Raw genomic sequence first — 18,144 nt, 5'->3', positions numbered from 1 at the left:
AAAAAAAAAAAAATCCCAATATCAGTGTTTATTGTTTTCGGAGTTTGCAAAAATTTTGTATTCTTTAGTTTGCATTTTATTTTATATTTTTTTATTTTTATCTTTACTTTTCTTTTATATTTTTATACTTTTATTTTATATTTTTATCTTTACCTGTTTATTGCCAGCCTCCTATGTCATTTTCGGTCATTTTATAAAATTATTTATTTTATATACTTTATAAAATGGTTCAGTAAGAGTAATTTAGTCAACGCAGGGTTTAAATTTGTCAGAGGGACCTATTTGTATCAGATTGAAACTTTAAGGGTGTTTTTTGCACGAGAGGGGCATCCACTAATTATTTCTTTTTGGTCATTTTACAAAATTATTTATTTTTATATATTTTATAAAATGGTTTAATAAGGGTAATTTAGTCAACTTAAGGTTTAAATTTGTCAGAGGACCTATTTGCACCAAATTAAAACTTTAAAAGTATTTTTTACACATGAGAGATGTGATACGCGTGTTTTCTATACTTGACCCAGTATAAAAACGACTAAACATCTTCACCCATGTTCATTAGTTATTGTATCAATGACTAGGTGTATATTTACTCCCGAAAAAAAAATAAAAAATAAAAAATAATTGTTTCAGGACCATTGGTCTTGACCGATCACTGCTAGACAGTACGTAAAAACTTATACTACTTTTAAAAATATAATTATTTACGTGTCCAATGAAAATTATCCAATAGTGAGTGCTTCGTTGATACCTCTTTGTGTCTTTCCCAAAAATGAAAATATCATCTTGGTAGATTGTTTTTGAAAATGAGAGAATTCAAGTCTTTTAGGGTTACTCAAATGTACAATGGATGATGGTAACTGTGTCATAGCAACTCCTTTCATATAAAGGAATTTTAAGCGCTTCATTCTACAAAAAATGTTGTTTGGAACATTTTTAAGCTTTTTGCACCCCGTTAGAACTAAACTCTCTATCCCATTAAGATGCTCAATTGATGATGGTAAATTGTATATTCCAGTATTCCATAACCTAAGATACTTCAAACGATCCATATCCCCTTGAATCTCTGGCAAATTCTCTAGTTTTACGCATCCTGACAAATCAAAATATTTCAGATTTTTCAACTCAATGCTTCTTGGCAAACTACTCAGTTTTATACATTCGCTGATACACACATGGACAAGCCTGCTGTGAACTCCGATGGAAAAGTGAACCTTAACTAAATTTACACATTCTGTAAGATCTAAATACTCAAGACATGGGAGACTGGACAAATCAGGAGTTTCTTTCAAATATGGGCAGCGACAGAGACAAAGCAATTTTAACTTATTTGAAGACTGCAAAGAGAATAAGCGAATGAAACAAATAAATTAGTTTCAATAAACTCAACGGTACTAATCATGTGCATGTGTAAGTAAGTGCGTAAAAAAACTGTGATGATCTTACGCTGATTGCAGTTGAAATTTGTTTGATAGGGCTACATGGAAGCTGAAATTCAACAAGATTTTGTGGATGGAAATTGGATGGCAGAAAACCTAGTGGATAACTATAACGGGTGGGCGCTTGCCCATTTATCCAAAAGCTCGAACTGTTAGGTAAGGCTGCATACCCACCCATTTATACCCAATCTCTTTCCCATCCGAGACAAAATGACCCTTATTACATTCTCCCCCACCCAAACTCACAACGCCCTCGTTGCGGTTGGGCCACCCTGCCTACCCGGGTGGACTCACCCGGACGCCTTTCGGGCCGGGCGCTTGGCGTGGCACCGGATCAAGGACTGGGTTTGGCTCTGATACCAATTGTAACGGGTGGGCGCTTGCCCATTTACCCAAAAACTCGAACTGTTAGGTAAGGCTGCATACCCACCCATTTATACCCAATCTCTTTCCTATCCGATTTCGATGTGGGACAAAATGACCCTTGTTACAATAACCATCCCAAACAAGATAACGTAATTCATTTGACAGATATGTAAGCTGTCGACAAAGCCATACGCCACTAAGTTTTAACACTCTTAGTTTCTTCATCTTTGCAAAGACATCAGCATTTACAAGTAACTCCTCTGATAGATGGCCATGAGGCATGTTTAGCATAATGCCTTTAATTGCTTTGGTCGCCCGATTACCAAGAACAAGATATAAGTTACCAAATTACATTAAAACCTAATTAAAAATAAAAGTATACAGGTTTACAAGTGCTTATATGAAAGAAGATAAAGCAAAGTCTATCTTTTGTAAACTACTTGAAAAAACTTATATGTAGTTAGAACATACCGTATCCTCTCTGAGTACTTCATTGATATCTTTAAGAGACCACAACCTACTGCGTTTACCAGGATCATCAGAAAATTCTTTAAGAACAATTTCTCTACCCATTTCTTGTATCACATTATACATACTCAATCTTTTGCTATCCGTGATAGTTAGAAGTGACCGCTCAATAAGAACAGGAATTCCACTGCGAGGGGAAAAGCCACAGCTTTCCAGTAAATCCGTAACATATTCTTTTTTCCATCCATTGAAAAAACATGCATTATCGAGAAATATATTCTTACAATCCATATCACCAAGGCCATCAAAACTCAGTTGAAGAACATCTTGAATTTCTTTGTTTGGGATTCTTTTAAATTTATCCAATTGACTTTTCCACTGTTGTTTACTTCTTTTATATAATAAAGAATCCAAAACTTGAAGAGCTAATGGACGGCCTTGGGCATAACCTACCACACTCAATGAGAGTTCCACTTAATCCTTTTCTGGATGGTTCTTCATGAAGGCATGCCAACTAATAAGTTGAAGAGCTTCATTGTAATTCGAAAGCTCAATCCTATATGGTACATGATCAACTTTATTCTTTACCAACAAACATTCATCTCTTGTTGTTATGATGATCCTACTTCCAAATCCAAACCAGTTCTTTCCTACAGCTAAATTTTTTAATTGCCTCACATCATCCACATCATCAAGAACTACAAGAACCTTCTTGTGACAAAGTCTTTGCCATATCAAATTGATTCCATTGTTGACATGGCATATCTTTATATTTTCTTCCATTAGATGCCATTCAAGAGTTGTTGTTGGAGAAAAGTTAAACCATGATTTTTTGAATCATCTTTCACATTGAGGAAATGATAACTTTCAAATTGATCAAATATTTGATTGATAACAGCTTTGGCAATGGTTGTTTTACCAGCCCCGCCAGTTCCACAAATACCCACAATGCGCACATCTTGTAACCCAATGTCTAGCAAATTGATTACTTTTTCCACGCGAGATTCTATACCCACTTCATACCCGGCAACATTAAATGGTAGATGCCCCAATATTTTTAAAGTTTCTTGAACAATTTTTTTGATAAACCTTGCCTCATGCCTATCAAGTACAAAGCACATTAAAAGAATCAAGTTGGTGCGATTGTAGTAATAAGAGAAACAAAACAAAAAAATTACTATAATGGATTGCTCTGTCAATTATAACTTACGTATACATAGGTAAACAATAACAAACAACTAAATTCATAAATCAAATCTTAGAACTAGATTAATAAATTTTAAAAATGTTGATAACTACATGACAATTATAAAGATAAGAGTGGGAAAATTTACAGAACTAAGTCATATACCATTTTGAAAAATTCTATATAGGTTTCATGATGGATGCGCAAATGATCCTAGTAGCTAGGCAGCCAAAAGCTAGACTACCTCGTGCTAGGATTGAGGAGAAATACATTAGAAAATAAAATGAATACACCATTTTGAACAACCTGTAATGTCTGTGTCTTATTATAAATATAAGTGCATATGCGTATATATTTGTGTGTGTGTTAAATGCAAAAGAAAAAGAGAAAAGAAAAGAAAAAAAAAATGGTGGGACCCACCATTAAACCAATTAAGGGCCATTACAGACCCATTTTACGCAATCGGCTTCTCTCTCGGCCAGTGCTCTCTCTCGCTGCCGTTTTCTTTTTCTTTTTCTTTTTCCTTTGCAATTTCAACCTCTGATTAATTCATCATTTCTTAGTATTTTTAAGTGTCGTTTGCGACAAAACGGATAGCACGACGAGCTCTACATGTGTGTACCAGCAATTTCAGTTTTGAGCAACCTAGGGAGTCCGAAAATTGAGACCCATTTTGAGGGTTTGAGGTGAAAATTGGGGGTTTTGCTTAAAAGTGAGGTAGGGGTTCTTAATCCATACAATCTTGTGCTTTTGTGAGTTAACTCCTCTTGAATTGTTGTTTAGCATGATTAATTTATATAGAATCTAGTAAATTGTTTGGTTATTGTGCATATATGTTAATTGTATAACTATGTGTATCAAATGATCTATGTGAAGAGCATGCCTAAGTGTTGATTTTCAAATGCCTATCATGATAGATTTTTTATTGTGTGAAAGTATGTTGTAATTTTCTTAGAAATTCTTGTGAATCATGCTTTGTTAATTAAAATTGAGTTAGTTGTGGGATGATGAACATGGACATGGCATAGAGGCATCCATGTACTAACATTGGGCATAAAAATGGGAAAAATTGTTTTGAAATGAAAAAGAGGAATTTTGGGAAGAAGTTTTGTTTAAAGTGTTTTGTGAAAACCCGGTCGCTAAGGGAGTACCAAAGGGCCAGAGTGTTAATATAGCCTAGAGGGAACTAAAGAGATTGCCCTAGTGTGGTTGAGCTAGCTAGGCCCAAAATGACGCCGCGGGGGTACCAAGGGTCAGGGACACTAGCCAATCCTTCTCTCGTGTCGCTGTGGGGTCACTAAAAGACGGGTTATATTAACAATTTGAAAGTGATGGATTTGAATGTTGAAAATAGGGAGCGACATCGGCATGCATTACATTTCATAACATTATATTCTGTATGCTAAGATTGGATTTAATGTTGTACTTTCCCGACATAGTATGACCCCGATTCCTATTGTCTTATTCCTTGTTTGGATTCACGGGGACACAAGACGTGTGTCTTAGACACCACCTACTGAGTAATTTTGCTCACCCCTTTTATTTAATATTTTTTTTCAGGAAACGGAAAAGAAGTGGCGAATGATATTCTACCACAGACTTAGTATGGATTAGGAGCTTATTTTGTTGTTTTTGTACTTGGGTCTCACTATTTTTGTAAGACTAAGTAAAATATATTTTGTACGACGACTTATGGACTTTTAATATTATAATTATACCTATGGACTTGTAAAGCATGGACATTTGATATTAATCTTGTATTTTGGGATTATAATTATGATATCTTGATGATATAGTATGTGGTTGTACCATCATCGAATGAATTAAGTTAAGGAATGATGAATGGATGAAAGGGATGCTGGAATTTATAATATGTTTATTGTGTTGGGACAGGTTAAAAATGCATTTAAGCAGGTTATCGTAGGACCACTTTTTAGCGGAGGTCATGCTAAAAAATTTTCTTTTAATTTTGGCATTAGTTAGGGTCGTTACAAATTTGGTATCAGAGCAGAGATTCGAAAACCATTAGGACGACGGGTAGAGGCCTACATAGGGGTTGCATGGGAAGTCGTTTGCATAGTTTATGTGATTAATTGTTAAAGTGTTTTGCTATATGTAAAAGCATGCTTAACTGTTTACTTGTTTACGTGCTTACGTGTTTATGTGCTTATATGCTTATATTAATGTGTTCATTGAATAGTCTTGCATGCTAAGTGTTAGTATAGTGTCCTTTGGTGTTGAGTTGTTCGTGGTTGGACCTTAATGTTATCATTATTGAACCGTTTTCTTTGTTTTATAGAACGATGTCAAGGCATGAAAAACCAAGAGAAGTTGGCCCTAGGCCAACAAGGGGTGATGTTGGCGAGAGCTCTAGCTCCAATCCGGCGGAGCCAGTTGATGAGGACACACTTCTTAGGGATTTGATTGCCCCAAGAGTTGTTCCTACAAGGACGGATAATGTTGAAGCACCCGTTGAGGAGGGTGAAGGTTCGGCGGAAGTAGTATTGGATCGCTTGTTGCAAAGAGCCTTTAAGGCTACAATTGCTACACAGCCGCAGCCGATACTGCAGCCGGTGCCACAACCAGTAGTTTAGGTGGAGGAGACGCCAGCACAAAAACGTCTCAAGATTATTAAAGGGTTTTCTTAGTTAATGCCAGTGATGTTCGAAGGTGGTGTGGATCCAATGGAAGCGGATGACTATATGGATCAAGTTGAAACTCAATTGACTTCTATGGATGTGGCGGATGATCACTTGAAAATTATCCTAGCCACTTACAAGTTTACAAAGGATGCCAAGTTTTAGTGGAAATCAGTCACAAATCAGTATAAGATTGAAGAGATGAGTTGGGATAGGTTCAAGGAGTTGTTTTATGAGAAGTATTTCCCTGCTCCCAAGAGATGGGAGTTAAAAGATCAGTTTATTGGCCTCATCCAAAGTAGTATGTCGGTGACAGAGTACGAGAACAAGTTCACTTCTCTTTCCCGCTTTGTTCCAGAGATGGTGAGTAATGAAATTAATAAGGTTCAGAAGTTTATCTCCAACTTAACTACAAGATGAGGCCATTATTAACAACACAGTCCATCAAGGTTTATTCTGAGGCAATAGAAAGAGCATTGATGCTAGAGGCGGAGGCCAAAGATAAAGATGCAAAAAGGGAACAGTAGAAACAAAAGAAGAATGCAAGGTCATTTCCAGAGGGACCTTCAGGGAAGAGGAACAGGGGTGGTTCATCTCAGTTTCAGGGGTAGCCATCTGCACGATATGCTCCTACCACTCCTTTGCCAGCTGGGTCTGGTAGGAGTGGAGTCGTTTGCTTTCAGTGTCAGCAGTCTAGACATTATAAGTCCAATTGTCCTATGAAATTGACTTCAGTTTCTTCAGCTTCAAGGGCTTGTTATAGGTGTGGCCAGCAGGCCACTTGATTCAAGACTTTCCGAGTCAGGGAGTAGGCACCACTAGTGGCAGAGGGTCACGGCAGAGGCCGTCACAATCGGCTACAGTTCGGTCAGGTTTTAAATCACCGCCACCACCACAGCTTGCCATGTCTTCTCAGGGTTCACGACTAGCTAGGAGGGATACTCCTACTGTGTCGGCACAGCATTTTGGTGTTCAGATTGGTAGTTCTCAAGCGCAGACACCGCAGGGACGTGTCTTTGCACTAGCACCGACTGATGCATCTCTTGGCTCGTCAGTTCTCCGAGGTATATTTTTAGTGTTTGGTTCTTGGGTCCGTGTTTTGTTTGACTCTGGTGCATCTCATTCTTTCATTTCATCATCATTTACACTTGCATCGGGGTTAGAGGTCAGTTTCATGGATCGGGCGTTGTGTGTTGATACACCAGTTGGGGTTTCAATGTCTTTGAGCTAAGTTGTGCGGGATTGTTTCATTATGATAGCCGGGTGGACCTTTGTGTTTGACCTTATCCTCCTAGAGATGACTAGCTTTGATATCATTCTCGGGATGGATTGGTTAGCTTCATTGCATGCTACGATCGACTGTTTTAGAGGTAGAGTCACAGTTTGCACTCCCGAGGGAGACTGTTTCTTTTTCGTGGGAGATCGGAGTGATTCCCACATTTCATCGTTTTATGGAGTTCGTGAACGAAGTCGTGGTGATTACTTCTTGGCTAGCCTTATAGCCGAAGAAGATGATGTTGTGGAAGAAGATTATCTTGTAATTGTTCGTGATTTTCTGGATGTGTTTCCAGAGGATTTGACAGAGTTGTCTCCACACCAAAAAGTGGAGTTTACTATTGATTTGATGCCCGGTACCGCACCAATTTCTATGACACCGTATTGTATGGCACCAGTTGAATTGGAAGAATTAAAGAGGCAGCTTGATGCTTTGAGAATGGAAGGTTTCATCCGACTGAGTGTGTCACTGTGGGGCACACCAATCTTATTTGCGAAGAAGAAAGATGGTTCTTTGAGATTGATTACTAGAAGCTAAATCGTGCCACCATCAAGAATAAGTATCATTTGCCAAGGATAGATGATTTGTTTGACCAGTTGAGAGGAGCCAGTTGTTTTTCAAAGATTGACTTAAGGTCAGGTTACTATCAGTTACGGGTTAAGAATGAGGATATCCCAAAGACGGCATTCCGTACACGGTATAGACACTATGAGTTCCTTGTTATGCCTTTTGGCTTGACTAATGCGCCAGAGGCATTCACGGACTTGATGAACCGCGTCTTTCACGATTACTTGGACCAGTTTGTGGTAGTTTTCATGGATGACATTCTCGTGTATTCACGATCTCGGGAGGAGTACGAGGTCCATTTGAGTATTGTTTTACAGATTTTGCGGGAGCATCGATTGTATGCCAAACATGAGAAATTTGAGTTTTGGCTGCAGGAGGTGAAATTTTTGGAGCATATTGTTTCAGAAGGTAAAGTGTCAGTAGATCCATCAAAGGTTAAAGCAGTTTTGAATTGGGAGCAACCCAAGAATATTTTTGAGATCCGGAATTTCCTTGGCCTAACGGGTTACTATCAGAGATTTGTGAAAGATTTCTCCGGTTTGGCAGTCCCTATGACCCGTTTGACTCGGAAAGGGATCAAGTTTGTCTGGAATGAAGCCTGTGAGACATCTTTTCAGGAGTTAAAGACAAGATTGACTACAGCTCTAGTGTTGGTGATACCTAAGCGTGGCTTGGGTTATGTGATTCATTGTGACACTTCACGTGATGGTTTAGGACGTGTGTCGATGCAGAATGGTAGAGTAGTGGCTTATGAGTCTCGACAGTTGAAGACTCACGAGCTTAACTACCCTACTCATGATTTAGAGTTAGCGGCAGTTGTATTTGCCTTGAAGTGTTGGAGACATTACTTGTATGGTGAGAGATTCAAGATGTACTCGGATCATAAAAGTTTCAAGTACCTTTTCTCCCAAAAGGACCTGAACAACAGACAGAGAAGATGGGTTGAGTTCTTGGAGGACTACAATTTTGACTTGCAGTATCATCCGAGTAAGGCAAATGTGGTAGCAGATACCTTAAGCCAAAAATCTCGTGGGACTTTGGCCTGTTTGGCTATCGAAAGTGGAAGATGATTAAAGATTTGGCAGAGATGGGATTGTATTGTTTTGATGATGATGTTGACAGTGAGCCAGCATTCTTGTTTATTCTTGTGGCTCAACCTACTCTTGTTGTACGAGTGATTGAGTCACAGAGACAGGACACAGATTTAGATGCCATTCACGCTTTGATCTCCAGTGGTGAGATAGTGAAAGATTGGGCCTTGCATGCAGATGGGGTTCTACGGTTCAGAGGTTTGTTGGTGGTTCCCACAGTTTGTCGTGAGGATGTCTTACGGGAGTTTCACACTTCCCGCTTTGCAGTTCATCCAGGTGGTACCAAGATGTATCATAATTTGAGACGTCAGTATTGGTGGAACGGGATGAAGAAAGATGTTACTCAGTTTGTGGCTAAATGCCTTACCTGTCAGCAAGTGAAGGCCAAGCATTAGAAACCAATCGGTTTATTGCAACCATTACCTGTAGCGCAGTAGAAATGGGAACATATTGCTATGGATTTTGTGACAGGTCTTCCAAGGTCACGGAGGGGCAATGAAGCCGTATGGGTCATCATTGATAGGTTGACCAAGACGGCTCACTTTTTGCCTATTAAGGCAACAGATGATGCAAAGAAGCTTGGTGTACTTTCTGTGAAGGAGATTGTAAGGTTGCATGGAGTTCTAGTAACCATTGTCTCAAATAGGGATGCCAAGTTCACTTCGAAGTTCTGGAAAGGACTTCAAGCAGCGTTTGGTTCAGCGTTGCATCTTAATACGGCATTCCATCCATAGACAGACGGCTAGTCGGAGCGTACTATCCAGATCTTGGAGGATATGTTTCGGGCATGTGTGCTTGACTTGGGTGGTAGTTGGGAAGATCATCTACCGCTTATTGAGTTTGCCTACAACAACAGTTATCAGGTGAGTATCTAGATGGCTCCATTTGAGGCGTTGTATGGTAGACCTTGTAGGTGTCTTGTTTGTTGGACTGAGGTGGGTGAGACCGCCGCTTTAGGACCCGACATAGTACTCGAGACTACTGAAAAGATTAAACTGATCAAACAGAGGTTACTTATAACTCAGAGCCGGCAGAAGAGTTATGCGGATAGGCGGAGATGGTCATTATTCTTTGAGGTGGGAGACCACGTTTTTCTTCAGGTTTCTCCACGGAAGGATTTGATGAGATTCGAGAAAAGTGGCAAGTTGTCGCCACGATTCATTGGACCGTTTGAGATTTTGGATCGTGTAGGAGAGGTTGCCTACAGACTTGCTCTGCCACCACAGATGAACAGAGTCCACAATGTATTTCATGTATCGATGCTACGGAAGTATGAGCCGGATCCATCTCACATTTTGAGTTAGGTTGATGTGGACATTGATGAGGATGTCTCCTATGAGGAGGGACCAATTCAGATCCTTGACACACAGCAGAAGGTGTTAAGGAACAAGACGATACCAATGGTGAAAGTTCTTTAGAGACACCACGGAGTCGAGGAGGCTACTTAGGTGCTCAAACAAGAGGCTTGCTCCAACTACCCAGCGTTATTTTCTTCCTCATGTATGTCTTGATTTCAAGGATGAAATCTTTTAAAGTTAAGGAGAATGTAATGTCTGTGTCTTATTATAAATATAAGTGCATATGCGTATATATTTGTGTGTGTGTGGTGTAATTTAAAAGCAAAAGAAAAAGAGAAAAGAAAAGAAGAAAAAAATGGTAGGACCCACCATTAAACCAATTAAGGGCCATTACAGACCCATTTTACATAATCAGCTTCTCTCTCAGCCAATGCTCTCTCTTGCTGCCTTTTTCTTTTTCTTTTGCAATTTCAACCTCTGATTAATTCATCATTTCTTAGTATTTTTAAGTGCCGTTTACAGCAAAACGGAAAGCACAGCGAGCTCTACACGTATGAACCAACAATTTCAGTTTTGAGCAACCTAGGTAGTCCGAAAATTGAGACCCATTTTGAGGATTTGAGGTGAAAATTGGGGGTTTTGTTTAAAAGTGAGTTAAGGGTTCTTAATCCATATAATCTTGTGCTTTAGTGAGTTAACTCCTCTTGAATTGTTGTTTAGCATGATTAATTTGTATAGAATCTAGTAAATTGTTTGGTTGTTATTCATATATATTAATTGTGTAACTATGTGTATCTAATGATCTATGTGAAGAGCATGTCTAAGTGTTAATTTTCATATGCCTATCATGCTAGATTTTTTATTGTGTGAAATCATGTTGTAATTTTCTTAGAAATTTTTGTGAATCATGCTTTATTAATTAAAATCGAGTTAGTTGTGGGATGATGAATATGGACATGGCATAGATGCATCTATGCACTAACATTGGGCATGAAATGGGAAAAATTGTTTTGAAATGAAAAAGGGAAATTTTGGGAAGAAGTTTTGTTTAAAGTGTTTTATGAAAACCTGGTCGTCGAGGGGGTACCAAAAGGCCAGAGTGTTAATATAGCCTAGAGGGAATTAGGGAGATTGTCCTAGCGTGGTTGAGCTAGCTGGACCCAAAATGATGCCACAGGGGTACCAAGGGTCAGGGACACTAGCCAATCATTCTCTCGTGTCGTTGTGGGGTCACCAAAGGACGTGTTATATTAACAGTTTGAAAGTGATGGATTTAAACGTTGAAAATGGGGAGCGACATCGGCATGCATTGCATTTCATAACATCATATTGTGTATGCTGAGATTGGATTTAATGTTGTACTTTCCCGACATAGTATGACCCCCTAGGAAGCACGGATACTCCAAAATGGGTGAAGAATCCATGTCCGACACGTGTCGGGGCGTCCGACACGTGTTATGCATACCAAAAAACGTGTCTGGAAATTTTTTTTTTTTTTTAAAATTTTCGGGCATGGCTTGGATACGGCTCAGACACGGCTCGAATACACTTTTCTAGAATTCTTTTTTAAAATAAAAAAAAAAAATTAATGCTGATATGTTCTATTTTTGGTTTTGTACTACTCTTTTGGTATTGTAAATGGTAAAAGTCCTAGGTCAAATGATGGATAGGAATAGATGATAGTACACTGACTTGTTTTGGTATCTTTTTTGGGGACTAGCCTTTAGGTTTTTGTGAATATTAAGTGCTAACGGTAAAGTCCTGAATGTTAAACAGTCATGAATGTTAATAGTCATTTCTGTCTATATTTTTGTATTTGGAGTAAACTTGCAATGATGATTAAATGATACTAATTATTATTCTAATGTCTTGTTTTTTATTTGATTTTATAACTATGCAACATTGTTCTTTTATAGTTCATTAGTTATGAGTTATGATTTGTGTTTTTTTTCATTATGAGGTTGATGAAAAATAATTAAAACTCAATAATTTTTAAAGTACTACATCACACACACATATATATATATACTATTCGCTGTGTCCGTGTCCTAATTTTTTTAGATCTGTCATGTCGCCGTGTCCGTATCGTGTCGTATCCGTGTCCCGTATCCGTGTCCGTACTTCCTAGATGACCCCGATTCTTATTGTTCTATTCCTTATTTAGATTTACGGGGACACAAGAGGTGTGTCTTAGGCACCACCTACTGAACAATTTTGCTCATCCCTTTTATTTAACATTTTTTTTCAGGAAACGGGAAAGAAGTGGCGGATGATATTCTACCACAGACTTAGTATGGATTAAGAGCTTATTTTGTTGTTTTTGTACTTGGGTCTCATTATTTTTGTAAGACTAAATATAATGTATTTTGTACGACGACTTATAAACTTTTAATATTATAATTATACTTATGGGCTTGTAAAGCATGGACATTTGATATTAATTTTGTATTTTGGGACTGTAATTATGATATTTAGATGATATAGTATGTGGTTGTACCACCATGGAATGAATTAAGGCATGATGAATAGATGAAAGGGATGCTGAAATGTATTATATGTTTATTGTGTTGGGACAAGTTAAAAATGCATTTAAACAGATTGTCGTAGGACCCCTTTTTAGCGGAGGTCCTGCCAAAATTTTTTATTTTTTATTTTTTATTTTGACATCAGTTAGAGTCGTTACATAACCATTGTCAATTAAAGAAAAATTTACAGAACTAAGTCATATACCATTTTGAACAATATATCAATGTTCAAATGAAGTCAAAAAATTCCAAAAGAAAAAAGAAATTAATGAAGAATTCACACACACACACACATACTCAAAATGAATTTTAAATACTCAAAATTGAAACTTTAGTCATTTCAACTTCAATGAGGCGAAGGACAAAAAGGGAAAATTAAACTTAGTTGTGGCAGTTCAGGTATCTCATTGGGTCCAATCTAGCTGTAAACCATTCCCAGCCACAAAAAATTGACAAAAAAAAAAAAAAAAAAAAAATACGAAAAACATACAAATAAATAAATAAATACTGAATTAAATTATGATTTTTCTTAAAAAAAAAAAAAAAAAAATTGTTAGGTAAGTCAGGCCCAAACATTTGGAACTGATCCAACCTACTTTCAAAAGGAAATGAGATACCACTGCACTAAGTGTAGTTGTTTTATGAATCAAGTTAGTCAATCAAAATAGTATTTCTTAATCCTATTGACAATATTAAGTTCAAACCATCTATCAACTAAACAACGAATGAACTTCGAATAATTTTAATTGTTCGGGTAATAGAAATTAATATTTAATTTAAAATTAATTCTAAATATTTTTAATAAATATTCAATTTTGAGTATATTAATTTGATCCTAATTTTGCACAATAATATAAAGTATGCTACATGCTTGCTTATGGTTAAATATGCCAAAGATGTTTAGTTAAACTATTGCACATATTTCATAGTCATAAAAGAAGAATAAAACTGGTTATTACCCATTTTCTATATTGTTTAAATCCCACCCGCTTAAGTTTGCTGCCTCAACCAAAGCTGCCCTCCACCTATGCACCTTGTCCTTGTCCTCCACAAAAGTTGCTTCATGTTGGGCAAATGCTTCTGCAAAACTCCCTTTTTGTTTCCATATGTCTGACAGATCCACATTGTAGAAGATCGGCATAACTCTGTGTCCCGTCATGCTCTTGTTACATTCCATGATCTCCACCAGTTCATCCAAGCACCATGAGGAGGATGCATAGTTTTTTGAGAAAATAATGACTGCAATTCTTGATTCCTTAATAGCCTTGACAAGTTCGGGAGAAATCAATATTCCTCTCTCAAGTTTCTCATCATCCTTGAAGGTGTAAATTCCTCTCTGTTCCAGAGCCACATAGAGATGGTCCACAAAGTTTTTGTAAGTGTCTTCGGCTCGAAAACTCAAGAAGACATCGTAAATCCATCTAGAAGAAGAAGAAGAAGCAGCAGCAGCCGCCGCCGCCGCCATTGGCACTTTCTAATATGTGAATACAAAATTACTCTGAGCAATTTTAATACTTCAAAAGATATCTCCCCTTTATTATATAAGGGATGGGTAATTTTGATTTATTTGGGGGAGTGATCCGATTAATTCAAAAGTATCTTATATTTATCTAAGCAATTACCTTCATACTCTGCTTTAAAGGATGAATGCTGTACGTGCATGGAAGTTGCTGAGTTTCCATGAACTTTCCTTGTGGGGTATCATGCCATGACCGCTGCATAAAGTTTTAAGAGAGATCTAATTTTAATAGGACGATGCTTGTGTCCAGGTTGGATGAACGGGTGACATGGACCAATCAAGGTAAGACACGTGTCCAAAAAAATAAAATTAGAAGAATAATACTTAACAACTCAACTCACTGGTGACTAGTTTCACCCTACTCACCCCTTATCCCTTATATATTCCAATAAAAATTTACCATATCAATTTTAATAATAAAATAATTTATAAAAGGTGAGTAGTTATGTTCTAATAAGAATTTACTATAATAATTTTAATAATAAAATATTTCACAAGGAATAAATAAGAGTAAATAGGATGAAACTACGAACTGCTAAGTATTATTCAAATTAGAATTACTTTGAATATTACCCAATTATTCGGTTTACCCGTTGCTCTAACCTTTTTAATCCTCATTGTCTCTCTACCTCTTCTCCTTCACCCATGTCTCAAACACCCTATACCACGTCAAGGTTGCCGCCGCTGCCGCTTACCACCACCAACTCTCTGTGATATATATACATATATGATCATACACACACATACACATATTTGCACACAGAATTGTCAGCAGGAGATATACCCAACATTACACATATATTGGGTATATATATAAATGGGTATGTGTTTGTGTTTGTGTGTGTGTGTATATATATATAGTACATGAGAGAAATCGCGAGGAGTACCATCGGCAGGACTGGACGGCGAGCTCGGAACGGCGACGGCCGCGAAATCTCCAGGACGGCCGCGATCGGTATGTGTGGAAGAACTTTCACGAGTACATCGGCAAGTGGCGAATCGGAGTTATCAACGGCAGAGGAGCTCAAATTTGGGCGAAGACTAATTTGGTCTTGTTTATAATTGGTGATGGAGTTGTGTTTGGTGGGTGAGCAGTGGTGGTAATTAGTGATACGGTTGTGTTTGGGTTTGTAATTGGCAGAGGAGCTCTGATTTGGGCGAACGGGAACACTGAGCGTTTTTTTTTTTTTTTTTGGAAGATTATTGTAATGATTTTGGAAGTCCCTGAATCTTACAATCTTACTTTCCGGGTAGGTTCACCGCTTCATCAAAGTAATTGTGGTTTAACAATTCACATTATTTCGCTGATTCCAGAAATATTTAAATCAAATTATATTAGTGGAACCAAATAAAACCATAAATTCTGTTTTGTGCTCACAAATAAATAAGAAAGTATTAAATACCCCAAGATGGTATTTTGGGTCCCCTTAATTGTGGTGGGACTCATCATTACGTTGATGATTCAGTAATTGTTAGTGTCTTGGGTATCATATTTCCGGAGTATTTAATATTTTCTCTCTATATATAATACAATACGAAGTAATAGAGTAATGATTTATGGCTTAATGGTAAATAAGAAATTCATTGACACCATAAATGATAACCATTATATGTTAAAAAAAAATTATCAAAATAACATAGCAAATCACATCAAACGATTACCATACATGGTGTGGTTGAATTTTTTGCTCACCGATGAGTAAGAGCATCTCCAATGACCTCTCAAATGGTCTCTCAAACTCAAAATATAGTAAGTAAATGAAAATAAGGCCCTCCAATAAGCTCTCAAAAGATCTTTCATATTTTGAGATTCTCAAATGTATTTTTAAATATAATAGCTCTAGCAAGTAGATGAAAATAGGCACTCGGTTCTCTCAAAAGACTTCTCATATTTTGAGTTTCTCAAATATTGTTAAAATGAAAATAAGACACTCTAATGAGCTCTTAAAACATAGAATGATTGTTGTATCAAAAAATAATATTTTATCCAATTTTGGATAAAATACACCATTGAAGCAGAATTATAAAAATATAGCATTTTAATATTGTAACTCCTCACAAAATATAGATTTAGAATGAAAATATAACATTTTGCATTTGAGATGCTCTAAGAGATCATTAGTGTGTGTGTGTGTGTAATTAAATGTATTAAAAAAAAAAATCCTGTGTCATATATTTTTGTTGCAGATAGGCGGATTTGACAATGTGCTGGTCAAAACTCACTATCCGATCACATGATAGATAGTGTATAATTTAAAGACCATAATACCACCCTATAAACATAAAAAATACTCAATTGCTCCTTATTATATATTGTATATACATCAAACAATAGGACTTTTAATCTAAAAAAGATAGATTAGTACAAGCATGGGTGGAGCCAGTGTACTCCACTAGTCTGGCCCGTTTACTATATATATATGAAAAAATTCATATAATGTTCCTTTAAAATTTTTTATTTTTTAAAATTACCTCTTAAATTTTCTATTTTTTTTTTTAATTTTTTACTCTTTAAATTCGTTTAATTTCTTTTTAAAAAAATTCAAATTTTCCTTCTTTTCATTCTTATGAGTTTCAAAATAAGTATTCTGTAACACCCCCACATTTTTCACGCATAAGTTGATCAGGCTTATACACGAAAAACGAGGGATATCAAAACAATTGGCAATATACAAGCATGGAATACAAAATGATGGAATTAAAAGAATTTAGACAGGAAAGAAACATTAAATAATACAACATCCATCCATCCTTTATTTAATACAGTACTTCATTACAACTTGGAAATCCTACGTCAGGGATCCCTAAATATAACCCTGAGAGTTCAACGTCAAAAGTAAATAAAAACTGAAACTGAAATACTACATAAAACTTCTACCCTGCACTGGATCGTAGGAGTAGATGAGTTCGGATGATGGTCCCACACTGCTAACCTCAGCCTTGAAACGGATACTGACCGTATCCTGAAATAACAACAATGGTGGGTCAACCCCACGAGCAAGTCCTCTCTACTATGACCCAAATCAGAGAATCAAATAAATTAATCATTATGAATCGGATGAGTACTATATCTGTATACATCCTATGGGAACTATCCGATGTATAACATGACCTCAACCAGAATAGACGGTGATCACTTAGACTCACACTAGGTGGTCAAGTGTCGCCTTTCCCTACCCGGGAAATCAGCTATTATACATGGTGCACGGTACTGACAACACAGACTATAACGAACTACACAGTGATAACACCTCGCAAAGTACTGATGAATATACTGAGCATATAAATTAGGCAACACATGCCAACAATATTAATAAAGATACCGAGAATGTCAATTTAGGCAACACATGCCAATAATATTAATAAATATACCAAGTATGTCAGTTAGGCAACACATGCCAATAATATTAAACCACATACCCCGACAGCCACACATCTGTCTATCGCAACGAATGCATAAGGTATAAATGAGTCTAAACTTATTAGTCAGCTCACATGGTTCTATATGGCAACACATCCATATAATATAAATGCGACATAATAAACAGTCCATTTATTCCCTGTAATGCACACAGCATAATAATCATGATTTATATACGATTAACAGTATAAACATCCCGTAAGATATCATGGATAATTTATCTGACTAAAACCATGGCCTTATGTAATTTAACAGTAATGTTTGATACCATTTAATACGATAATAACACTATTTATATTTAACAATGTCGTTAAATAAACCACATTAGTATCCGTACTGAGAATGAGCC

General features: G+C 36.8%; 2 protein-coding genes across 3 annotated transcripts; both read right to left on the bottom strand.

The window, feature by feature from the left end:
- Nucleotides 1-2,747: 2,747 nt before the first annotated feature.
- Nucleotides 2,748-3,056, bottom strand: LOC132314072 (disease resistance protein CHS1-like). Its single transcript, XM_059812985.1, has one exon. The coding sequence runs from the start codon at nucleotides 3,054-3,056 to the stop codon at nucleotides 2,748-2,750; it is 309 nt and encodes a 102-aa protein (XP_059668968.1).
- Nucleotides 3,057-13,694: 10,638 nt separating this feature from the next.
- On the bottom strand, nucleotides 13,695-15,759 carry LOC132311482 (disease resistance protein RPV1-like). 2 transcript variants are annotated; one of them, XM_059809394.1, is made up of 4 exons: nucleotides 15,262-15,759; nucleotides 14,978-15,082; nucleotides 14,478-14,570; nucleotides 13,695-14,329 (listed from the first exon to the last, which is right to left on the bottom strand). In XM_059809394.1, exons 2-4 carry the CDS (start codon nucleotides 14,990-14,992, stop codon nucleotides 13,811-13,813), a joined length of 627 nt encoding a protein of 208 aa, XP_059665377.1. In that variant the 5' UTR covers nucleotides 14,993-15,082; nucleotides 15,262-15,759; the 3' UTR covers nucleotides 13,695-13,810. The 2 variants fall into 2 exon arrangements, with proteins under 2 accessions (XP_059665377.1, XP_059665378.1); XM_059809395.1 differs by having other exon boundaries at nucleotides 13,695-14,191; nucleotides 15,262-15,755.
- Nucleotides 15,760-18,144: the final 2,385 nt, after the last annotated feature.

This window comes from Cornus florida, unplaced genomic scaffold (genome assembly GCF_030987335.1).
Source record: "Cornus florida cultivar Cherokee Brave unplaced genomic scaffold, ASM3098733v1 CherokeeBrave_3.0.0_Hap2_Chr06, whole genome shotgun sequence".
Lineage (NCBI taxonomy): Eukaryota > Viridiplantae > Streptophyta > Magnoliopsida > Cornales > Cornaceae > Cornus > Cornus florida.
This window is presented reverse-complemented; position numbering and strand designations above follow the sequence as displayed.